This window comes from Coregonus lavaretus (assembly GCF_964263955.1).
Source record: "Coregonus lavaretus genome assembly, chromosome: 33".
Classification (NCBI taxonomy): domain Eukaryota; kingdom Metazoa; phylum Chordata; class Actinopteri; order Salmoniformes; family Salmonidae; genus Coregonus; species Coregonus lavaretus.
Window position 1 is genome coordinate 1,308,514 of NC_140020.1, and position 25,712 is coordinate 1,334,225.

Here is a 25,712-nt window from a genome sequence, read left to right on the forward strand (position 1 = left end):
CATCTCTTTGCCCCAGGGATAGCTATTGTCCCATTGCTGTGTGATGCGATTTACTGAAGATGCACAAGACCGAGACTACACTCCGCTGAAGCATCTGCATTGAGTGTCAATCAACAGATGTTGCTGGCTATGAAGACATCACCTGAACACCTGTCTAAGACCTTGTTTGATTGACATAGCCGATATGGAGCTTAGACATTTCCTGTGCGATGGCTGAAACTTTCAGCAGAGACGTCAAGGTGAGTAATATTGAATTAAGTTATGTGGAATTGTAGGCAAAAAGTGGTTCTTTACAGAATGTTTCTAATACTAAAATACCTATAAAGCACATTTCTACCAATCAATATGTAGTAGCTAATGGATATTTAGACTGAACAAAAGTACAAACGCAACAATTTCTGGGTTACAGTTTATATAAGGAAATCAGTCAATTTAAATAAATGCATTAGGCCCTAATCTATGGATTTCACATGACTGGGAATACAGATATGCATCTGTTGGTCACAGATACCTTTAAAATATGGGCCTCACAATGGGCCTCAGGATCTCGTCACGGTATCTCTGTGCATTCAAATTGCCATTGATAAAATTAAGTTGTTTTCGTTGTCCGTAGCTTATGCCTGCCCATACCATAACCCCAACGCCACCCTGGGGCACTCTGTTCACAATGTTGACGTCAGCAAACTGCTCCACCACATGCCATACACGTGGTCTGCGGTTGTGAGGCCAGTTGGACGTACTGCCAAATTATCTAAAACGACATTGGAGGCGGCTTATGGTTGAGAAATGAACATTCAATTCTCTGGCAACAGCTCTGGTGGGCATTCCTGCAGTCAGCATGCCAATTGCACACTCCCTCAAAACTTGAGACGTCTTTGGCATTGTGTTGTGTGACAAAAACTGCACATTTTAGTGGCATTTTATTGTCCCCAGCACAAGGTGCACCTGTGTAATGATCATGCTGTTTAATCAGCTTCTTGATATGCCACACCTGTCAGGTGGATGGATTATCTTGGCAAAGAGGAAATGCTGACTAACAGGGATGTAAACAAATTTGTGCCCAAAATTTGAGAGAAATAAGCTTTTTCAGCGTATGGAAAACGTCTTTACATGTTGCGTTTATATTTTTTGTTCAGTGTAATTCAACTGTCTTTCGTTTTAGCTGTCTGAAGTGAAATGGGATGGTTCTACAGTGTATTTTTTTATTATTGTTACTATACATGTAGCATCAATTGCAACAATATTATTTTTTGTAAAAACCTAAATTGTCTTAAGTAGAAAAACAATCCTCACTCGTTCCTTTAAGGCCATACGCGCTTTACCAAAACAGGTTTGAAATGTAATACAGATGAAATTGTTTTGATCCACCCCTCTAGTAAATCTAGGAACATGACTGTGATAAATGAGGAAAAAGGTGTAAGCCGTTGAATATTAAAGAATATTGTTCTTGTGGCTTTTTTTTTTTTTTTTGGTCTCTGTGTCTTTTCCTTTACCACAGCCTGCCTTGTGTCCTCTTGGGAGTTGAAAAACAGATATTTACCACAGTCTGTCTTGTGTACTCTTGGGAGTTGGAAAACAGATACAGTGGGGGAAAAAAGTATTTAGTCAGCCACCAATTGTGCAGGTTCTCCCACTTAAAAAGATGAGAGAGGCCTGTAATTTTCATCATAGGTACACGTCAACTATGACAGACAAATTGAGGAAAAAAAATCCAGAAAATCACATTGTAGGATTTTTAATGAATTTATTTCAAATTATGGTGGAAAATAAGTATTTGGTCACCTACAAACAAGCAAGATTTCCGGCTCTCACAGACCTGTAACTTTTTCTTTAAAAGGCTCCTCTGTCCTCCACTCGTTACCTGTATTAATGGCACCCGTTTGAACTTGTTATCAGTATAAAAGACACCTGTCCACAACCTCAAACAGTCACACTCCAAACTCCACTATGGCCAAGACCAAAGAGCTGTCAAAGGACACCAGAAACAAAATTGTAGACCTGCACCAGGCTGGGAAGACTGAATCTGCACTGGTAATCTTCCTCGATCTGGGGCTCCACGCAAGATCTCACCCCGTGGGGTCAAAATGATCACAAGAACGGTGAGCAAAAATCCCAGAACCACACGGGGGGACCTAGTGAATGACCTGCAGAGAGCTGGGACCAAAGTAACAAAGCCTACCATCAGTAACACACTAAGCCGCCAGGGACTAAAATCCTGCAGTGCCAGACGTGTCCCCCTGCTTAAGCCAGTACATGTCCAGGCCCGTCTGAAGTTTGCTAGAGTGCATTTGGATGATCCAGAAGAGGATTGGGAGAATGTCATATGGTCAGATGAAACCAAAATATAACTTTTTGGTAAAAACTCAACTCGTCGTGTTTGGAGGACAAAGAATGCTGAGTTGCATCCAAAGAACACCATACCTACTGTGAAGCATGGGGGTGGAAACATCATGCTTTGGGGCTGTTTTTCTGCAAAGGGACCAGGACGACTGATCCGTGTAAAGGAAAGAATGAATGGGGCCATGTATCGTGATATTTTTTGTGAAAACATCCTTCCATCAGCAAGGGCATTGAAGATGAAACGTGGCTGGGTCTTTCAGCATGACAATGATCCCAAACACACCGCCCGGGCAACGAAGGAGTGGCTTCGTAAGAAGCATTTCAGGGTCCTGGAGTGGCCTAGCCAGTCTCCAGATCTCAACCCCATAGAAAATCTTTGGAGGGAGTTGAAAGTCTGTGTTGCCCAGCGACAGCCCCAAAACATCACAGCTCTAGAGGAGATCTGCATGGAGGAATGGGCCAAAATACCAGCAACAGTGTGTGAAAACCTTGTGAAAACTTACAGAAAACGTTTTACCTGTGTCATTGCCAACAAAGGGTATATAACAAAGTATTGAGAAACTTTTGTTATTGACCAAATACTTATTTTCCACCATAATTTGCAAATAAATTCATAAAATATCCTACAATGTGATTTTCTGGATTTCTTTTTCTCATTTTGTCTGTCATAGTTGACGTGTACCTATGATGAAAATTACAGGCCTCTCTCATATTTTTAAGTGGGAGAACTTGCACAATTGGTGGCTGACTAAATACTTTTTTCCCCCACTGTATTTACCACAGTCTGTCTTGTGTCCTCTTGGGAGTTGGAAAACAGATATTTGATTTATCTAATCAAATAATCCTGACATACTGCATGTTTCAATTGATGTATGCATAAAAAAAAATTGAACCAAGGCCTCTTGTATTATTGTTAATCGTATTGATATAGCAAAAAAAATACACATTGTACAATTCATTATGCCTGTTTTAAAAGGACACACTGGTTGATAAGACCGTCTGCTCGACAGGAAAACATGCCTTTTAATGTACTGTACGCCGATTCCATTTTGATTCACATTTATGTCTAACAGAAATGTCATTTGCCCAGAGCTTCACACAACTACAGCCATTCTCACATGGCAGACCTCTCTGGTTGTGGCACAAATAGTATGCTGCTGAAGACCAGGCTGCAGTTAATATGGTATTTTAGCTGCAGCAGAGGCTTTTATCCAGATAGTAGGCCTCCTGCAGTTTATATGGTCTTTAGCAGATGCTTTTATCCAGATAGTAGGCCTCCTGCAGTTTATATGGTCTTTAGCAGATGCTTTTATCCAGATAGTAGGCCTCCTGCAGTTTATATGGTCTTTAGCAGATGCTTTTATCCAGATAGTAGGCCTCCTGCAGTTTATATGGTCTTTAGCAGAGGCTTTTATCCAGATAGTAGGCCTCCTGCAGTTTATATGGTCTTTAGCAGATGCTTTTATCCAGATAGTAGGCCTCCTGCAGTTTATATGGTCTTTAGCAGAGGCTTTTATCCAGATAGTAGGCCTCCTGCAGTTTATATGGTCTTTAGCAGATGCTTTTATCCAGATAGTAGGCCTCCTGCAGTTTATATGGTCTTTAGCAGATGCTTTTATCCAGATAGTAGGCCTCCTGCAGTTTATATGGTCTTTAGCAGATGCTTTTATCCAGATAGTAGGCCTCCTGCAGTTTATATGGTCTTTAGCAGATGCTTTTATCCAGATAGTAGGCCTCCTGCAGTTTATATGGTCTTTAGCAGATGCTTTTATCCAGATAGTAGGCCTCCTGCAGTTTATATGGTCTTTAGCAGAGGCTTTTATCCAGATAGTAGGCCTCCTGCAGTTTATATGGTCTTTAGCAGATGCTTTTATCCAGATAGTAGGCCTCCTGCAGTTTATATGGTCTTTAGCAGATGCTTTTATCCAGATAGTAGGCCTCCTGCAGTTTATATGGTCTTTAGCAGATGCTTTTATCCAGATAGTAGGCCTCCTGCAGTTTATATGGTCTTTAGCAGATGCTTTTATCCAGATAGTAGGCCTCCTGCAGTTTATATGGTCTTTAGCAGATGCTTTTATCCAGATAGTAGGCCTCCTGCAGTTTATATGGTCTTTAGCAGATGCTTTTATCCAGATAGTAGGCCTCCTGCAGTTTATATGGTCTTTAGCAGATGCTTTTATCCAGATAGTAGGCCTCCTGCAGTTTATATGGTCTTTAGCAGATGCTTTTATCCAGATAGTAGGCCTCCTGCAGTTTATATGGTCTTTAGCAGATGCTTTTATCCAGATAGTAGGCCTCCTGCAGTTTATATGGTCTTTAGCAGACGCTTTTATCCAGAGTGACTTGCAGAACTGTCAACATTGATAGCGGCACGAAGAAAATCCCATGAGGGGAAAATATTTCTACAGTAAAGGATTAAACACATCTCTCTGACTCTATAGGAGTCACTTCCTACCTGTGCATTTGTTTCCAAGTTTCCACTTCCCTCTGACGTTTTTCAAAAGGAGGATAGAAATCGTGGAAATCCAATTGCGAAAAGGCCTATGTTGTGAGGTGAGCTTTTTGAAGGGTGCTTTAAATTCAGTGGGACATGCAGGAAAATAGTTTTAATACAGCACCATCCATTCTGGATGAAACCCCCCCCCCCTCTCTTTGTCTGGCTCTTTCTATGTTGCGAGGTGGGCTTTGAATTCGGCCGGTACGTCACTGTCCAGTTTGCAGATGACCTTATAGATGGCTTTCTTCCAGGATGGGTCTGAGTCTCTGGCCAGAGAGATGGCGACGTAAAACTCCTGTAGTGTGATCTCAGCCACCTCAAGAAACCTGTCAGGGACCTGCGGATGAAAGGCACGACCAGTTAGATTTCAAAAGGGCAATCTGCAATTCAAACAAAGCCGACACAATTTTGGTTAAAAAAAAAAAAGCTGATGGGGCTGGAAATGTAACCATTGGCAAATGTATAGACAGAACTGTGGATGCAAGAACTGACCATCCATGAGATCAACATTATAGCTCTAACCTGTATAGGTACTGTAGGATGACAACTGAATATGATATAGAAAATGTTCTGATATACAAAGTAATTCTGTCACTTTTGGCAGACGTGTTGATGGCGAGGTAAGTTGTACATGCTTTTTTTATGCCAAAACAAATTGATTTTTCCTCAGCGGGAAATGTATTCCTTTCTGTGGATCCTTTGGCACTATCTGTTGATCTAAATGACCTGTAGTGCCATGTGCTCAGTGGCCTGAGAGAGGAGATCACAATGCTTTTTTGGTAAGTAAGCAGGCTGGCAGCAGGCTTGTTTGAATCCAGGGCCAGGGCAAAGAAGCGAGAAACTTGCAACTGGTTTCAAATCTCCTGCCCATTGTACCCTTGAGCAAGGCATTTGTACCGCTGAAATAGGAAATAGGAGTGCTTTTTGTTTCAGACAAAATGTTACTGGTGTATGTGTGTGTGTGTGTGTGGCGTCCAGGGGAGTTGGGAACAGAGCAGAATATAAACATTTCCATCTCTGTTGATGGACTGAAACTATTCTAGTCTCCAAGCAGCTTTAGCAAAGCAAGACATCTGACAGAATAAGTAACAACAACAAAAAGTAATGAACCCTCCAACTCTACCCCTCTGAAGGGGTTGGACATCAGGGCCAAAATGATTGGCACCCTAGATAAAGATGAGCAAAACAAAAAAGACCTGTCGAATAAATAATACAAATACTGGGCGATTATGTGCAAGGAAAATTGGGAAATATTTTTCTATGCTAATGCAATTGCTCAGAGAAAGAGATTTTTGTTAAAAAAGTAATACAGCAAATTCTGAAAAAAAGATAGGGGTCAATTATTGGTACCCCTGTTTTCAATACCTCACCTTGAGAAGAACGTCACTGAGCCTTTTTCTACAAGGCTTTATGAGATTGAAGAACACATTGTAACGGATCTTAGACCATTCCTACATACAGAATCTTTCCAGACCCTTGATATTCTTCGTCTGATCTCATGAACTGTCCTCTTTGATTCAAACCACCGGTTTTCAATGGGGTTCAAGTCCAGAGACTGAGATGGTCGTTGCAAAATGTTGATTTTTGTGGTCAATTAACAATTTATTTGTGGATTTTGATGTGTGCTTGGAGTTGTTGTCTTGCTGGAAGATCCAGTTGCGGCCAAGTTTCAGTCTTCTGGCAGAGGCAACCATGTTTTTGGCTAAAATGTCCTGGTACTGGATAAAGTTAATGATGCTGTTGACCTTAACAAAGGCCCCAGGACCAGTGGAAGCAAAATAGCCCCATCAAATCTGAGGTTATTTCTGAATCATTCTATCACTGCCAAGCCAATCACTAGTGGCCAAAGAGCTCTTTTAATATCATCCAACAAATGTAAAAATGTCTGGAGTTTGCTTAACGGCATTGGCACTTGGATTGGAACCGGTGTTATTGTCAGATGAAAATAGAGCTCTTTGGCCACGAACACCAGTGGTGGGTTTGGTGTCGAAAGAATGATGCATTTGCAGAAAATACTATGGTATACTGTAGTAATATTACTATATTATTCACTGTTTTTGCACTGTTTGCGCAAAAACACTACAGTGAATACTGTAGTATTTACTCTAGTGTTTTTGTGGATATGACTAGTATAATGTAGTATTTACTTTAGTATTTTTGTTACTGCAGTAGACTAGTACTTACTGTGGTATTTTTGTTGTATCTTTTTATTGTCTTTTTGGGGCTTTCTCCTCTTTCTGGGTCATTCTCCTCGAGGAAACCTACTAGACAACTACTAAAAGAGCAAATTGTCCAAAACCCGTAAGTAGGACTGGGGTCAGAACGGCTAGGTACACAGCTTCTGCTCTTTTCTATAACCTGTAGGGAATTCATACCAATTCATCCCAAAGATGTTCGACGGAGTTGACGTCAGGGCTCTGTGCAGGCCAGTCAAGTTCTTCCACACCGATCTCGACAAACCATTTCTGTATGGACCTTGCTTTGTGCACAGGGGGCATTGTCATGCTGAAACAGGAAAGGGGCTTCTCCAAACTGTTGCCACAAAGTTGGAAGCACAGAATCGTCTAGAATGTCATTGTATGCTGTAGCGTTACGATTTCCCTTCACTGGAACTAAGGGGACTAGCCCGAACTATGAAAAACAGCCCCAGACCATTATCCCTCCTCCACCAAACTTTACAGTTGGCACTATGCATTCGGGCAGGTAGCGTTCTCCTGGCATCTGCCAAACCCAGATTTGTCCATTGGACTGTCATATGGTGAAGCGTGATTCATCACTCCAGAGAACGCATTTCCACTGCTCCAGAGTCCAATGGCGGCGAGCTTTACATCACTCCAGCCGACGCTTGGCATTGCGCATGGTGATCTTAGGCTTGTGTACGGCTGCTCGGCCATGGAAACCCATTTTATGAATCTCCCGAATAACAGTTATTGTGCTGACGTTGTTTCAGAGGCAGTTTGGAACTTGGTAGTGAGTGTTGCGATCGAGGACAGACGATTTTTACGCACTTCAGCACTTTCCGGTCCCGTTCTGTGAGCTTGTGTGGCCTACCACTTTGCAGCTAAGCCGTTGTTGCTCCTAGACGTTTCCACTTCACAATAACAGCACTTACAGTTGACCGGGGCAGCTCTGGCAGGACAGAAATTTGACAAACTGACTTGTTGGAAAGGTGGCATCCTATGACGGTGCCACGCTGAAAGTCACTGAGTTTTTCAGTGAGGCCATTCTACTGCCAATGTTTGTCTATGGAGATTGCATGGCTGTGTGCTCGATGTTATACACCTGTCAGCAACAGGTGTGGCTGAAATAGCCGAATCCACTAATTTGAAGGTGTGTCCACATACTGCTGTATATAGTGTACCTGTTGTACATGCCAACCACCCATAAACAATGTATTAATCATACCATTTTATACTTTGAACAGATTGACTGTCTGTACAGGAATCCGCCTGAGCACACTGAAGACGTAATGGTGAAGACGTGTGTCATAAAAATACATGAGAGAAGTGAAGAAATGATCAGCACAATGAATGCTAGCCTCTTACAACCATCCTGATCTCACGATCTCACCTTCTGTTTCGCTACACAGATTCAAATCGGTGTAAATCCCACTTAGCAAAACCGAATGTGAGCTCGCTAGATCAGGAAGGTCATATGAGGCTAAATGACTACACGGGCGAGACTCTATTTGAATGCATGAGCGAGATGTTTCAGCCTACCTGAAAGTCATTGGCCTTGTTGTAGTGCGTGTTGAGGGCTCTGAAGAGCTCCGAGTCTCTGCCCACTGTTAAATCCCTCACGCTGTTCACCCCCTCCGCTCGGGCCTGACGGGCAAACTTCTCCATCTGAATATAGTAGAACTCTCTGAAGTTGCTGAACCATTTAATCAGCTGGGAGGTGATACAGCGAGTGAGCTGTATGGGAACACAAATAAAACAAATCGGTTTGGGTAAGTACATTCTTAAGTTATTTGAAATAATGTCTGGGTTGATGCTTTTTTGTTATTTAATTTTACCTGATGTAGTTTACGTTCTATTTAGTTGATTTTAGTGTGTGCGTGTGTTGGTCAATCCACTGTTTCGACTGTCTATGTCAATAAATCGTGTATGAACTATTTGAATAAAGCAAATTGCCCACAGTTATGTGTTCAGTGATGATTTTTCAATTAGGGAATTTTATCTCAACGTTGGTTTGCCCATTCAGGCATTCACTCTACCAGTAGAACACGCCATAGGAAAGGTCATCCATTAACAAGAGATTTTTTTTTTTTATACCTGGACATTCATTATTACCTGGACATCGGGGAAAAAAGTTTTGAGCACGTTAGAACTAGGGTAGCGGGCGTAGAAGAACATCAACTTGGCTTTCTTCAGGTGCTGCGTGGTCAGACCCTCCTACAGCTCTGGTTATGGAGCTAACGCCATGTACTCAAACCGTGCATACATCAGAATATGAATGGATGAAAGTATATTTTATTCCTAGAGTCAATCATGTCCTGTACCCTTTGCTTGTTTTCATCACAAAAAATAGGTTTTCACTACATTGCTAAACTTCATTATTACCGTGAGCACAGACTTCCTTTGAAAACAATTCTTAAGACCGGTATTCTTTTACATCAATGTTTTTCTCTGTTCCTGAATCATTAGACTACACTCGGATAGTAGAAGCAATTTCCTTAGGAGTAGAGATCACAAGATCAAAGGGGAAATTAACCTTGAAGTGCATCCTACCACAGCTACTAATGCTAGCCCAAGCCTCATAGATATTGTTTTCCTGGAAAGAGAGAAGAACATTGGAAAGAAACATAATAGATGTTGGTTTATGGACTATCCTTGTGGGCAGATGAAGGATATTATTATGAGAGACTTACCTAAACCTCAAAGACAGGCAGAAGCTTTCTTAGACACAGTATTATTGATATGACTTGTGCCATATCTGAAGCCAATTGCCTCACTAAAGAAAGCCAACCAAAGAATCTATCATTTGATGGAGAAGCCAGGAATTTGAAAAACACAGTTTGTGCTTGACCACAACCTATAACACTCATATTACAGATTCACTGACTAACTCTAATATTACAGATTCACTGCCTAACTCTAATATTACAGATTCACTGACTAACTCTAATATTACAGATTCACTGACTAACTCTAATATTACAGATTCACTGACTAACTCTAATATTACAGATTCACTGACTAACTCTAATATTACAGATTCACTGCCTAAATCTAATATTACAGATTCACTGCCTAAATCTAATATTACAGATTCACTGACTAACTCTAATATTACAGATTCACTGCCTAAATCTAATATTACAGATTCACTGCCTAAATCTAATATTACAGATTCACTGACTAACTCTAATATTACAGATTCACTGACTAACTCTAATATTACAGATTCACTGACTAACTCTAATATTACAGATTCACTGCCTAAATCTAATATTACAGATTCACTGCCTAAATCTAATATTACAGATTCACTGCCTAAATCTAATATTACAGATTCACTGACTAACTCTAATATTACAGATTCACTGACTAACTCTAATATTACAGATTCACTGACTAACTCTAATATTACAGATTCACTGCCTAAATCTAATATTACAGATTCACTGCCTAAATCTAATATTACAGATTCACTGACTAACTCTAATATTACAGATTCACTGCCTAAATCTAATATTACAGATTCACTGCCTAAATCTAATATTACAGATTCACTGACTAACTCTAATATTACAGATTCACTGACTAACTCTAATATTACAGATTCACTGACTAACTCTAATATTACAGATTCACTGCCTAAATCTAATATTACAGATTCACTGCCTAAATCTAATATTACAGATTCACTGCCTAAATCTAATATTACAGATTCACTGACTAACTCTAATATTACAGATTCACTGACTAACTCTAATATTACAGATTCACTGACTAACTCTAATATTACAGATTCACTGCCTAAATCTAATATTACAGATTCACTGCCTAAATCTAATATTACAGATTCACTGACTAACTCTAATATTACAGATTCACTGACTAACTCTAATATTACAGATTCACTGCCTAAATCTAATATTACAGATTCACTGACTAACTCTAATATTACAGATTCACTGCCTAAATCTAATATTACAGATTCACTGCCTAAATCTAATATTACAGATTCACTGACTAACTCTAATATTACAGATTCACTGACTAACTCTAATATTACAGATTCACTGACTAACTCTAATATTACAGATTCACTGCCTAAATCTAATATTACAGATTCACTGCCTAAATCTAATATTACAGATTCACTGACTAACTCTAATATTACAGATTCACTGACTAACTCTAATATTACAGATTCACTGCCTAAATCTAATATTACAGATTCACTGACTAACTCTAATATTACAGATTCACTGCCTAAATCTAATATTACAGATTCACTGCCTAAATCTAATATTACAGATTCACTGCCTAAATCTAATATTACAGATTCACTGCCTAAATCTAATATTACAGATTCACTGACTAACTCTAATATTACAGATTCACTGACTAACTCTAATATTACAGATTCACTGCCTAAATCTAATATTACAGATTCACTGCCTAACTCTCATATTCTATTCCAGCAGCATACCACCCTGCATCCCACAGGGTTGGTCCCTGGATGGGGGGCCAGATGCTGCTGGAAGTGGTGTTGGAGGGCCAGTAGAGGCCAGTCTTCCTTCTGGTCTAAGGAGATCCCAATGCCCCAGGGCAGTGAAGGGGGACAATGCCCTGCGCAGGGTGCCGTCTTTCAGATGGGATGTTAAAACGGGTGTCCTGACTCTGTGGTCACTACAGATCCAATTGCACTTAGGGAGTGAACGTTGTTTATATAATAAGGGTCACAGGGAGAAAATCGGACCTCCGTGAAATGAAAATGGATGTCCTTCCCTTCAGCAAAACATATTTTACCTAAACCCTCCCTGAACGCTTAAAATAAGAGATATGAGGGGTGGCATCGGGACCCCATCGATATATAGACTAATAAGCAACTAATTCTAAAACACTGAGAAATGTATTCATCAATTAGAAATTACATGACCCTCCCCTGGACTACATTTAAAAAAAAAACTAAACCCTCCCCTTGACTGAAATTGGAAAAGCATGACCCTCTCCATTTTCCTCCAGGTAACCATTCTGTACATTTCGATCCATCCCTTAAGAGTAGGGGTGTTAAACCCGGTGTCCTGACTAAATTCCCAATCTGGCCCTCATACCATCATGGCCACCTAATCATGCCCAGCTTCCAGTTGTCTCATTCATCCCCTCTCTTTCCCCTGTAACTCTTTCCCAGGTTGTTACTGTAAAAGAGAATATGTTCTCAGTCATCTTACCTGGTAAAATAAGGGTTAATAAATTACTGATTCACTGACTAACTCTAATATTACTGATTCACTGACTAACTCTAATATTACAGATTCACTGACTAACTCTAATATTACAGATTCACTGACTAACTCAATGTAAAGTATATAGTAGAATTATATAGTTAAACTTCTTTCCCACTGTTTCTCCCACTTGCCTGTCACCCCACCTAATTTCCTTACTGTCTGAATCAAGTGGAAAAACACCTTAATTTAAAATAAATATAACACTCTTGTAAAGGATACATTCAGCACATACGAGGTCCTCTTCACCATCCTCTGGAAGCTACCACTGTCCATCTTGACGTGAGGGAGACTGAGACTGTCCAGAAGCACATGATGCCCTGTGGCCTGAGGACTCCTGGGTGGCCTGGAGGTCACCTTGGACCTCACTATGACCGGATCCCACGGTAAGTCAACCATCTCTGGGTTAGACAGACCCATGGTAGTGGGTCTACACTGGAGCCCTCCGAAGGTATCTTGATGGTAGCTGTTGTGTTTGAGGTTGTCCAGTACTTGGTGGTCTTCCTGTAGGGCAGTGGGGTGGTTGTATAGGAATGGAGGCTGGTGGAAATGGAGAGGCCTTTTCACAGTTAGGTTTAGAGAACATGGGCGAGTTATTGAAGCAGGCTTTTGAACAACCAGAGATAGAGCCTCGGTTTGAATCTCTTGTAGTTGTTGGGCCATACCACTCTCAGAACACGGGGGGAGCCGTGACATGCTGTCTACATGGGTGGACGTTGACGCTGGCTCGCGAGAGCTGAGGAACGTGGTCTCATCGTCTGTTTCCACCATTCCCCCATCCTCGACGTGTAGCTGTGGTGACTTGACTAAAGTATGTGATATGTTTTTGAAAATGGAGTCAACGCTCGAGTTTACAGCTCTGGAGAGTTCATACTTGAGAATGTCTGCTAGGAGTTTGTCTTCGTTGTCTGGGTTTGAGTGGAGGTAGTCAGTTATCTTGTTATTCTTCCATCCCAGATGACCTCTATCTAAAGGCGTCTTGTTGTTAAACTCACTGTAAGGGTCCAAGAACACCTCACCATGAGATGTCTCTGTCTCCGGATATCCTTTGTTCCAAGTGCTATGGTGGTCCTCCGTTGAACCTGTCTCCTCACTGACGTCCTCTTCAGACTCATTAGTCTGGTTCTCGTAGACCTGAATGAACCTGGCCTGGAGTTGACCCAGGAGCCTCTGCATGGTCTGAAGCTGCTTCCTCAGTGTATGTCCCTCCTCCGTACTCTTCCCGCTAGCGCCCCCTGTCCTCTGGAGGTCCTGGTGCTGCGGCACCCTCTGTTTCCTCTTGTTCTCCTGCTTGTTTTCCAACATCTCACTCTGATGGTGACCGGTTGGAGTGGTCTCCCCTTCACCAAACCCTTCACCTGTGAAATAAACACTGAGAGGAGAGCCTGCCATGCCCCTGATGATGTTCTCCACTCTGGCACGCTTCGCCCGGTGTCTGTCCCCCAACTCCAGTGTCCAGTCCTGGGTCAACCCGGCCCCGTTGGGGCTGAATCTAGTGGGGCTGGCCCCGGTGGATGCCAGGCTGGCTGGAGACAGAGGCTCCATGGTGGCGCTGCTGCTCTTGGATGAAATGCTGCTGTGGTGGTCCACCTGGCTAGGGCTCGTCGAGTCCGAGCTGAACATGGGAGTGTCTGGGGGGTAATATGCAGAGGTGCTCTCCTGCAGGGATATTTTACTCTCTATGGTTGTCTGTAGGAGTGTAGAGATAAGGGATCCACCGCTTGACTGAGAGGAGGACTGAGGGGAGGAGGACTTGTATATGTTGTTGTGTAGAAAGGAGGGAGGATGCTCTGTCCTGTCCTCTGGGTAGGTGCTGCTGGAGGAAGGATGCATGCTGTGGTCCAAAAGGCTTGGCTCCATGCTTCATGAAAAAATTAAGAAATGTACAATAAAGTACATAACCACAAATATAGTTTACCGGAAAAACAGGGCTTTAGAAAGCATTTAGCGTTAGAAAGTGTTGTAATAAAATATTTAAAGAAAAACAATATTGTTCATGGAAAATCATCAATACTGCAAAATGTAATGTTATTTTCCCCAGAAAACAACATATAATTTTAATGATAAAATAAAACTAGGCTATATTTAACAGATGAACTAAAATAATATATTTGTGATTAATCTATAATTTTGCCATTGGTAATAACTATGAAATACTGTATTTCACTGGCAGTTTGAAAGTTATACGTTTTGTGAAGTAATCTACTAGACAACAATATTTGTATGTATTCATAGTGTGCAGCAATGATGCAGGAGCAAACAATATTACTCACATTTGACCTCAAAAGAGTGTTAAGGTAATGTCAATGCTAGAATTAAGCAAATATGCATCCTGTAGAAACACAATTAAAATCTTATTTTTTTAAGAAAACTGTTCAATAAAATGACTGGCACTAGCCATTCTCGTCTTTTATAAATGAGAAAATGCTCCATATATATCAATTTAGCAGCAGACAAGTTTTAAGACCCAAACGAGAATACCGGTTTGATCAAATCCAATCACACTATTTATTTTAATAGAAAATAGCAAGAATATCTGCACAGTTACTTTAAATGAGCATACTCTTTGTTGAGAAGATTTTGTTGCAGCCTACTGCCTACCTTTCACGTGTCTACTTCCAAAGAACCCACAGACACCGAAAAGAAAAGGATGCCTGACTACCTGTTGCGCTGAGGGAAGGTAGGCGTCCAGAGACGAGAGATGAATGATGCTTGCCACAGGGGAGAAGGATGATTATAAACAGAGGTTCTGTATTTAATATGAGCTACCTCCCCTATCATAAAAACGACATTGGTTTGTCCCTCGTTCTTTCCCGTCGGGGGCAGTAGGCAACGGTCATAGCTAGATGAGATCCAGTTTTTGTCAAAATAACGCCAAACATTGACAATTTTAGCTACCCCTAATCGTAACCTAATTATCCTAACCTGCCACATCAATTATTTTAACACGCTGCGTAAATTGTCCTGATCTGCTGCTAAGAAAAGTACAATCTGAAGTTAATTTGACAAAAGATGGATCCCTTCTAGCCATGACCCACTGTGACCGTTCCTGGTACTATCCCAAGTGTTCTGAACTTCCCTACCGCTTCCTTGGTCGGTTTGCCACCACTGTTGCCGCTATGTTATCGCATTCCCGATGTCTTTGCCGGACACTTGGGCGCTCTCTGTCTGCGCTAAGTCAGGTAGGAGAGAAATACCAATTCAATTTCCCCGTGTACCGAATCGTTGGGTTCGGCAAAGCTTTTTTCAAGGCCATAACGTTAGCTATCGGGGAATAGGCCTCACCCAAACCTGCCAAGGACAGAATGACACCCGTCCCATGTCTAGCTAAGCTGCTAATGAAATGGCTTGCTTTCCCCTCTAATTACATGTATGAAATATACATATTTGGATAGCTAGCTGTGCATAGTTGGTAGGAATATCACTAGAACCATTAACTTAGCTAGCTAAGTAAATTATTTGAAGAGCCAACCGGTGACGCTAACGTTAGCTTGCTAGCTAGCGATTCTGAGCGTATTTACTAACTAGCCAGTTTTGCTAGCATTATGGTATTTCTAACGCTGGGGTCAGTTCTTAGTTAGCATGGCTTTGCTGGTTGGTGTTACTAAAAGAGCCAGTTAACTAGCTAGTTAGCTAACCGAGCCTAACTACCATAAGATTGCTAGCTAACAAGCTAGCCAAATTAACGTTACGGATGTCCTTTAGAATCCAGCTTCCAAATTAACAAACGTGAGTGTGACTTGTCAGGTATGCAACACTGATCTAATGCCTTAGGTCTGTGGTTCCCAAACCTTTTCGGTTGTTTGACCACCAACTGAATTTTGCTCTGCCTGGAGTACCCCTGAAGTAGCCTACCATAGTCTTCTCAAGTACCCCCTGTGGATAGGCCAAGTACCCCCAGTGATCCTAGTACCCCTGGTTGGGAACCACTGCCTTAGGTAGCAACGTTAGCTAGCTAGCTATACACATTCACATCGTTGTCAAGACACACTTCAGCCACAACTCTCATGCATAGACTGCAGAGAGTTATTCCCCAGCTAGCAGCACATTTTGACTTTCTCGTGCATTTATTTTACAGCTTGACCTCTGTTTGAAACCTATGCCAGAGATAGCCCGTGTCGTGCCAGGCGTGAGCTAGTCTTGTGTGTAGTTCAGCAAGTCTTCAGGTGTCTCTCCAACCCCACTTTCACTACACCAACTTACACAACTAGTGTAAGCTATAGCTATAGCTAGCTTCTCTTTGACTATTTCACACTGACCCACTACCAGAGAGCTAAGAGAAGAGTCATATATTTCCATACCTATGACAAATCATTAGCTACTTGATTGCGGTGTTTGTGTTTAAACACTATGCCACACAAATGACTTATCTGAAGAGGGTTTATACCAGCTCCCCTTTTGAGTAAAAACACATTGCCCAACTAGTTTGTTGTCAATGGCCTTGATCAGAGCTAGGCCATAACATGCATTGCTCTGGTAAAGGCAATGGGTGTAGTGGGGCGCTGTGCAGGATCATATTGCATGCATTTCATCAAATGTTTGTTTGAACAGCAACCAGTTCAACTGGCGTAACCATCCACTTGTTTTGTGACTGCGTAGGTGATCCCTTTTTGTCGAGAGGAAAAGTTATCCAGTAATTGTATTGTATGAAGGTTTGTTGTTAGGTGATGGGGTACTACAGATGAAAACCATAGACTGAAAAAAGATAAAGGAAAGCGGGGATAACCTGTATCAAAGGTGAAGGGAAGAGGGGATAACCTGTATCAAAGGTGAAGGAAAGAGGGGATAACCTGTATCAAAGGTGAAGGAAAGAGGGGATAACCTGTATCAAAGGTGAAGGAAAGAGGGGATAACCTGTATCAAAGGTGAAGGAAAGAGGGGATAACCTGTATCAAAGGTGAAGGGAAGAGGGGATAACCTGTATCAAAGGTGAAGGGAAGAGGGCATAACCTGTATCAAAGGAGAAGGGAAGAGGGAACCTTGCTCAAGGACACAATACATATTTTTCACCTTGACGGCTCGGGTATTTGAACCAGCGACCTTTCGGTTATTGGCCCAACGCTCTAACCGGTAGGCTACCTGCCCCCTATAACTATAGGAGGTAGTGTTAGGAGGTAGTGTTAGGCCTATAGGAGGTAGTGTTAGGCCTATAGGAGGTAGTGTTAGGCCTATAGGAAGTAGTGTTAGGCCTATAGGAGGTAGTGTTAGGAGGTAGTGTTGGGCCTATAGGAGGTAGTGTTAGGAGGTAGTGTTAGGCCTATAGGAGGTAGTGTTAGGAGGTAGTGTTAGGCCTATAGGAGGTAGTGTTAGGCCTATAGGAGGTAGTGTTAGGCCTATAGGAGGTAGTGTTAGGCCTATAGGAGGTAGTGTTAGTAGGTAGTGTTAGGCCTATAGGAGGTAGTGTTAGGAGGTAGTGTTAGGAGGTAGTGTTAGGCCTATAGGAGGTAGTGTTAGGAGGTAGTTAGGCCTATAGGAGGTAGTGTTAGGCCTATAGGAGGTAGTGTTAGTAGGTAGTGTTAGGCCTATAGGAGGTAGTGTTAGGAGGTAGTGTTAGGCCTATAGGAGGTAGTGTTAGGCCTATAGGAGGTAGTGTTAGGCCTATAGGAGGTAGTGTTAGGCCTATAGGAGGTAGTGTTAGTAGGTAGTGTTAGGCCTATAGGAGGTAGTGTTAAGCCTATAGGAGGTAGTGTTAGGCCTATAGGAAGTAGTGTTAGGCCTATAGGAGGTAGTGTTAGGAGGTAGTGTTAGGCCTATAGGAGGTAGTGTTAGGCCTATAGGAGGTAGTTATAGGAGGTAGTGTTAGGCCTATAGGAGGTAGTGTTAGTAGGTAGTGTTAGGCCTATAGGAGGTAGTGTTAGGCCTATAGGAGGTAGTGTTAGGAGGTAGTGTTAGGCCTATAGGAGGTAGTGTTAGGAGGTAGTGTTAGGCCTATAGGAGGTAGTGTTAGGGGGTAGTGTTAGGCCTATAGGAGGTAGTGTTAGGGGGTAGTGTTAGGCCTATAGGAGGTAGTGTTAGTAGGTAGTGTTAGGCCTGTAGGAGGTAGTGTTAGGCCTATAGGAGGTAGTGTTAGGCCTATAGGAGGTAGTGTTAGTAGGTAGTGTTAGGCCTATAGGAGGTATTGTTAGGCCTATAGGAGGTAGTGTTAGGCCTATAGGAGGTAGTGTTAGTAGGTAGTGTTAGGCCTATAGGAGGTAGTGTTAGGCCTATAGGAAGTAGTGTTAGGCCTATAGGAGGTAGTGTTAGGAGGTAGTGTTAGGCCTATAGGAGGTATTGTTAGGCCTATAGGAGGTAGTGTTAGGCCTATAGGAGGTAGTGTTAGGCCTATAGAGGTAGTGTTAGTAGGTAGTGTTAGGCCTATAGGAGGTAGTGTTAGGCCTATAGGAGGTAGTGTTAGGCCTATAGTAGGTAGTGTTAGGCCTATAGGAGGTAGTGTTAGGAGGTAGTGTTAGGCCTATAGGAGGTAGTGTTAGGAGGTAGTGTTAGGCCTATAGGAGGTAGGATTAGGAGGTAGTGTTAGGCCAATAGGAGGTAGTGTTAGGATATATTTAATCTAACACACCGGAGCAGTATGCTATTTGCCTCAACTGCTATAGATTCAAAGGAAACTTCATGCAAGCAAACATATAGAATTAATATGTAGGCCTTATTGATTCTGATGCGGCCCAGTGGAGAATTAAACAGGACATTTAACTTTCTACCTTAAACATTTCTTTTCAGGGGAATAATGTTCTGGCTGGAAGGACTGCTTCAGGTGAGCAGGTCGTCCTCTCTCTTTCTCTGCACAGTTCGTTAGGGTTGAGCGGTACAGGGTCCTCCTCTTTGTTAGTGCACACCGTAACAAAACTTTTTGCAACGAAAAACAATCTTTCCAGGTAAGCCTTTCACAGTTTTGAGTCCGTTTTATGCCTGATTAACACGGCCCACCCAGGACTAATGTAAGATCATTGGCCTTTGTTCTGGTTTATAAATCTGAATAAACATGCTGTGTATGGATGGTGATTCATGGCTCAGAAGACTGTAATGTCCATTAAGTATCAAAGAGCACTGAAGGGCCTGTAAGTGGATAAATATGCTCCATCATCAAGGAGCTGTTTATGTAGCTATACACCCAGGGTTCTCAAGAATAAACTGATTCAACAGTGGTTATCACTCTGTTAATAAGACTAATAATAATATCCTCAATTCCCCTCTCTCTTTCTCTTCCGCTCTCTCTCTCCCCCTCTTTCACTCTCTCCTTTTTCTCTCCTCTTTCTATCGCTCTATTTTTCTCTCTCCCGCTCTTCTTCTCCCTCTCTTTCTTCCTCTTCCTCTCTCCCTTTTCTTTCGTTCTCTCGCTCTCCCTCCTCTCTCTCTCCCACCCTCCTCTCTCTATCTCCCCCTCCTCTCTCCCTCCACTCTCTGTCTCTCTCCCCCTCCTCTCTCTCTCTCCCTCCTCTCTCTCTCCTTCTCTCTCCCTCCCTCCTCTCTCTCTTTCTCCCTCCCTCCTCTCTCCCTCCCTCTCTCTCGCTCTCCCTCCTCTCTCTCTTTCTCTCCCCCTCCTTTCTCTCCTCTCTTTCTTTCTCTCTCTCCCTCCCTCTCTCCCTCTCTCCTCTCTTTCTTTCTCTCTCCCTCCTCTCTCCCTCCCTCTCCCCGCTCTCTCCTGCTCTCTCTCCTGCTCTTTCTCCCTCCTCTCTCTTCCTCTTCTTTTATCTCTTTTTGAAGGCCTCTCCGCTGGCAACAGGATTGTCTACAGGAACAGTCAGTTGTAAGTGTCCTCTCTTGGTCCTGGGTTTATCTCAGTATGTTTTGCCTCAGACAGGCTGACAAACAAATCTGGAGTCATCTGAAGATTCCCCATGCATTTTTGTTTGCTACAGAAAATGTTTCAGTTACATTAATTATATTTGAGAGGATTTGAATGTGTGTTGCACTAGTTTTAAGCCCCTTGTTTTACAAGAGAGGCTACTTTATAGGCTGCTCCATAATAAACAGGTTTTCGTCCTCTGTTTCAGATGTGAATTTCCGTCATCAATTGTTGTCTTCCACGTCAGATACTTCAAGACGTCTGCAGCACGCAGTATGTATTCAAACACCTCTCTTGTCTTTCCCTGTGCGTTAAACAAGTCACTGTTTTTAAATAAAAATCTGTCTGACGTCTTTGTTTTTGATCAGGGGATGACGTTGTCACCGTCAACACCCCTCCGTTCTCTGAGTCGATCACAGAAGGGGACGTCAGGTGGGAGAAAGGTAGGGTTTTTTTTGGGGGGGGGGGTCTCAGGAAAATCAACTCGGCTCATGTTTACTTTCTTGTTGCCATGGAGGTTTTGTGCAGGTCAATAATACCTTCCTTTGGTCTTTCCCAGCTGTTGGAGATTCAGTGAAAGAGGATGAGGTGGTGTGTGAGATCGAGACTGACAAGGTACTGAATACATTGAGAAGTCACAATATAGCCTTTTAACTGTTTAAAAACACTTTGAGGAATAAAGAGATGGCATTGATGATCAAATATTTAGGAAAAGTCAAGCTATCAAATGCTGAAATGCCGTAAGTTTGTAATTTGAATAACTGTGTGTATGGTTTTCTCTCAGACCTCGTTGCAGGTGCCGTCTCCGGCGGCCGGTGTGATCACGGAGCTCCTTGTGCCAGATGGAGGGAGGGTAGAGGCCGGGAATCCCCTCTTCAAACTCAAAAAAGGAGGTACACTTTCTCTCTCCATCTTTGTCTCTCATCCAAGTGTTATTTTCCTGTTCCAACAATACCAGGTTAGTTTAAACATCTCTGGCTATGTTGTTTTTTTGTTGGGGGGGGCAAACCTGTAACGGCCGGGAACGGATACCAGAAATCTTTGGTTTTATCACATTATCTGGTGTAACAATCTGCAGCTAGGTTTGGTACGTAGTTAGCTGCTGATATAAATGTACATTGCATTCATCTTAACTTTAGTAGAAATCAAAAAATGAGATACACTGATTCTACTGCTTGAATCTGAAATCATGTGATCAGCACAATGAGCCAATAGGGAAACTTGCTTGCCGAGGGCAATTGGTCACACCTGTGACATAGACACACACTGATACGTCCAGTACACATACACTAAGTGGACAAAACATTAGGAACATCTTCCTGATTTGTATTTATTACGGATCCCATTAGTTCCTGCCAAGGCATCAGCTACTCTTCCTGGGGTCCGGCAAAATTAAGGTAGTTATACCATTAAAAAAAACATTACAATACATTCACAACAGATTTAACAACACACTGTGTGCCCTCAGGCACCTACTCCACTACCACATATCTACAGTACAAAATCCATGTGTACGTGTGTGTATAGTGCGTATGTTATCGTGTGTGTGTGTGCATGTGTCTGTGCCTATGTTTGTGTTGCTTCACAGTCCCCGCTGTTCCATAAGGTGTATTTTTACCTGTTTTTTAAAATCTAATTTTCCTGCTTGCATCAGTTACCTGATGTGGAATAGAGTTCCATGTAGTCATGGCTCTATGTAGTACTGTGCGCCTCCCATAGTCTGATCTGGACTTGGGGACTGTGAAGAGACCTCTGGTGGCATGTCTTGTGGGGTATGCATGGGTGTCTGAGCTAGTAGTTTAAACAGACACCTCGGTGCATTCAGCATGTCAACACTTCTTACAAAAATAAGTAGTGATGAAGTCAATCTCTCCTCCACTTTGAGCCATGAGAGATGTATATGCATATCATTAATGTTAGCTCCCCGTGTATGTTTAAAGGCCAGCCGTGCTGCCTTGTTCGGAGCCAATTGTAATTTTCCTATGTCCCCTCTTTGTGGCACCTGACCACAAGACTGAACAGTAGTCCAGGTGTGGGGGTGGGGGTGGGGGGGGTTAGAAGGATTACTTTTATACTATCCCAGGTATTCCTTAAAGAGGTGGGGTTTCAAGTGTCTCCGGAAGGTGGTCAGTGACTCCGCTGTCCTGGCGTCGTGGGGGATGTAGCCAGACTAACCTGGTATTGGCGATACTATCTTCGTTCTCGATTCGGCCAAACATGCATCTTCTAAAATCTGTCCAGTTACAGGTAGTGTGCTTGAATTTAGAAAAGGCTCCGTTATTAAAATAAAATGTAATTTTGCTCCATTAAGTAATCCAACAATGTGTACGCCGCCATCTTGTCCATTTCAAATCGATTGAGACAAGTGGATCCACCCCCATGTGAACTAGAGAAGATGGCAAAACATGTATTTATATTAATAAATTCAAACGCACCACCTGCAAATGGACACAGAGATTTTAAAAGATGCATGTTTGGCCGAATCGAGAACGATAAATAGGCAAACCTGTAACGCCCAGTCATGGATACCAACAAGCTTTGGTTATATCACATTATCTGGTGTAGCAATCTGTAGCTAGGTCTGAGTGTCTCTTCTTCTTCTTCTCTGGTCAGCTGCAACAGCCGCAGCCGCCTCCGCCCCAACCCCAACCCCGGCCTCCATCCCTGTCGCCATGCCCCCGGTACCCACCATGCCAGCACAAGCAGCACAAGCCAAACCTGGTACGTCGTCAGCTGCTGTTGGAAACAAACATTGCATTCATGTTAAACCTTAGTAGAATAATTAAAAAACTTACATTTACGTTGATCATTATAATATTTTCTCTCTTTAGTTTCTGCGGTCAAGCCCACTGCAGCAGCACCAGCAGCAGCACCAGCAGCTCATGGGACCAGGAAAGAGAGCAGGGTAAGACCTCTCCACACCAGGTCAGCCTTAGGTCAACACTCCCATACTAACAGAACTAGATGAAATAGCAGGGTAAGACCTCTCCACACCAGGTCAGCTTTAGGTCAACACTCCCATACTAACAGAACTAGATGAAATAGCAGGGTAAGACCTCTCCACACCAGGTCAGCCTTAGGTCAACACTCCCATACTAACAGAACAAGATGAAATAGCAGGGTAAGACCTCTCCACACCAGGTCAGCTTTAGGTCAACACTCCCATACTAACAGAACTAGATGAAATAGCAGGGTAAGACCTCTCCACACCAGGTCAGCCTTAGGTCAACACTCCCATACTAACAGAACAAGATGAAATAGCAGGGTGAGACCTCTCCACACCAGGTCAGCCTTAGGTCAACACTCCCATACTAACAGAACCAGATGAAATAGCAGGGAAAGGCCTTAGGTTGGTTTCAAACCAAGAGGAGTGTCTTGCCCTCGTTTATTGAGAAACCATACAGATGTGTCCAATCACCAACCAACCAATTGTCTCGGTAATCCTCCAGGTGAAGATGAATCGTATGAGGCTGAGGATCGCCCAGAGGCTGAAGGAGGCTCAGGAGACCTGTGCCATGCTCACCACCTTCAACGAGATAGACATGAGGTGAGACAATGCAATCCCAATGCTGCTGTTGGTGTCCAATACCATATTAATACAATATCACTTTATTCAACTTTATTCATCCCTGAAGGTCCAGTGGTTTCAGGGCTGCACATGCCACCATCCAGATACATAGACATACAGACACTTCAAAATGGCTGCCACCATACAGATACATAGACATACAGACACTTCAAAATGGCTGCCACCATACAGATACATAGACATACAGACACTTCAAAATGGCTGCCACCATACAGATACATAGACATACAGACACTTCAAAATGGCTGCCACCATACAGATACATAGACATACAGACACTTCAAAATGGCTGCCACCATACAGATACATAGACATACAGACACTTCAAAATGGCTGCCACCATACAGATACATAGACATACAGACACTTCAAAATGGCTGCCACCATACAGATACATAGACATACAGACACTTCAAAATGGCTGCCACCATACAGATACATAGACATACAGACACTTCAAAATGGCTGCCACCATACAGATACATAGACATACAGACACTTCAAAATGGCTGCCACCATACAGATACATAGACATACAGACACTTCAAAATGGCTGCCACCATACAGATACATAGACATACAGACACTTCAAAATGCCTGCCACCATACAGATACATAGACATACAGACACTTCAAAATGGCTGCCACCATACAGATACATAGACATACAGACACTTCAAAATGGCTGCCACCATACAGATACATAGACATACAGACACTTCAAAATGGCTGCCACCAAACAGATACATAGACATACAGACACTTCAAAATGGCTGCCACCATACAGATACATAGACATACAGACACTTCAAAATGGCTGCCACCATACAGATACATAGACATACAGACACTTCAAAATGGCTGCCACCATACAGATACATAGACATACAGACACTTCAAAATGGCATGTTTTCCAAAAAAGGGCCCAGTCCGTCCACAGCAACATCCAGGAGATGGGGAAAACTCCATAAAGATGCTTTCCTACAGACACACACACACCCTGCTTTAACGGTTCTTCTCTCCCCTCCCTCCATAGCAACATCCAGGAGATGAGGACTCTCCATAAAGATGCTTTCCTGAAGAGACATAACATCAAGCTTGGCTTCATGTCAGCCTTCGTTAAGGCTTCAGCCCATGCTCTCATGGACCAGCCTTCTGTCAACGGAGGTTAAGACTTTCCCTCTTTCTCCCAGCTAAGGTTTTCCAGAAATCCTGTTTGGAAAATTCCCAGAATCAGCAGGGAATAAGCAGGAAATCCAGAATCCTCGAACCAGGATTTCTAGAAAACTAGGGAATTTACTAAAAAAATTACCTGAATATCTTTTTTTTACCCTGCTTCCAACACCACAGACACTTATTTAAACGGTTACATGTTAAAGTAAACTGGCTTTGATGAAGTTTTGTGCCATTCTGTTTCTGTGAGGAAGCTTTATACACCAACTCATAATTGATTTGAGATTTCTAACCCAATTTCTTTATACCAGAGAGCCCAGAATGTATGTGCGTTGGATGAAACGCTAATGGCATTGAAGTGAAAATGTGAGAATGACTGATCATATTTCTTTCTTGCTCTCCCCAGTGATCGATGATACAACCAAAGAGATCGTTTACAGGGATTATGTTGACATCAGTGTGGCTGTGGCCACTCCCAAGGTAAGGCATCGAGGACGTGTGACCTATACATTCTATGTTCTCTTAACTATGAACCTATATTTTTGTAGCTGCCCCTAATTGTCATGTCTGGGTCTAGGGTTGTTGGTGGGAGGCGTGACCTAATCTATACATTCAAAAATATATATTATATTTTTTCTGAAGGGCTGGAGCTCCTTGTATCATTGTGTGGTGTTGACTGGGTTGGTTGTGTCTGTTCTGTTTGTTGGTGTTTTAATCAGAAAGTTATGGGTCTCTTGCTTGTATATGTGGTCTCACCTGCTCCTCTTCACCAGGGACTGGTTGTACCGGTTATTCGCAACGTAGAGACCATGAACTTTGCTGACATTGAGAAAACCATCAACGGTCTGGGAGAGAAGGTAAGAAAGCTTTGTTT

General features: G+C 42.5%; 2 protein-coding genes across 3 annotated transcripts in view; one reads left to right on the forward strand and one right to left on the reverse strand.

Moving 5' to 3' along the window:
* Positions 1–4,996: 4,996 nt before the first annotated feature.
* On the reverse strand, positions 4,997–14,153 carry LOC311108844 (prospero homeobox protein 1-like; the record flags this gene model as incomplete). Its single annotated transcript, XM_084151608.1, has 4 exons — positions 4,997–5,174; positions 8,557–8,751; positions 9,130–9,231; positions 12,516–14,153. The coding sequence occupies 4 exons, from the start codon at positions 14,151–14,153 to the stop codon at positions 5,007–5,009; spliced, it is 2,103 nt and encodes a 700-aa protein (XP_084007734.1). The 3' UTR covers positions 4,997–5,006.
* A 948-nt stretch (positions 14,154–15,101) lies between these two features.
* Positions 15,102–25,712, forward strand: part of LOC311108845 (dihydrolipoyllysine-residue succinyltransferase component of 2-oxoglutarate dehydrogenase complex, mitochondrial-like) — a 32,042-nt gene continuing 21,431 nt past the window's right edge. Inside the window, exons 1-13 of one of the 2 annotated variants that reach the window (XM_084151609.1) lie at positions 15,102–15,475; positions 19,011–19,044; positions 19,995–20,037; positions 20,285–20,349; positions 20,445–20,519; positions 20,636–20,691; positions 20,861–20,969; positions 22,690–22,797; positions 22,908–22,981; positions 23,526–23,623; positions 24,702–24,832; positions 25,245–25,318; positions 25,612–25,695. In XM_084151609.1, the coding sequence (XP_084007735.1) occupies positions 15,323–15,475; positions 19,011–19,044; positions 19,995–20,037; positions 20,285–20,349; positions 20,445–20,519; positions 20,636–20,691; positions 20,861–20,969; positions 22,690–22,797; positions 22,908–22,981; positions 23,526–23,623; positions 24,702–24,832; positions 25,245–25,318; positions 25,612–25,695 (1,104 nt within the window). In that variant the 5' untranslated portion in view covers positions 15,102–15,322. The remainder of the gene's footprint in view (positions 15,476–19,010; positions 19,045–19,994; positions 20,038–20,284; positions 20,350–20,444; positions 20,520–20,635; positions 20,692–20,860; positions 20,970–22,689; positions 22,798–22,907; positions 22,982–23,525; positions 23,624–24,701; positions 24,833–25,244; positions 25,319–25,611; positions 25,696–25,712) is intronic. The other variant, XR_014610555.1, reaches the window with a different exon arrangement.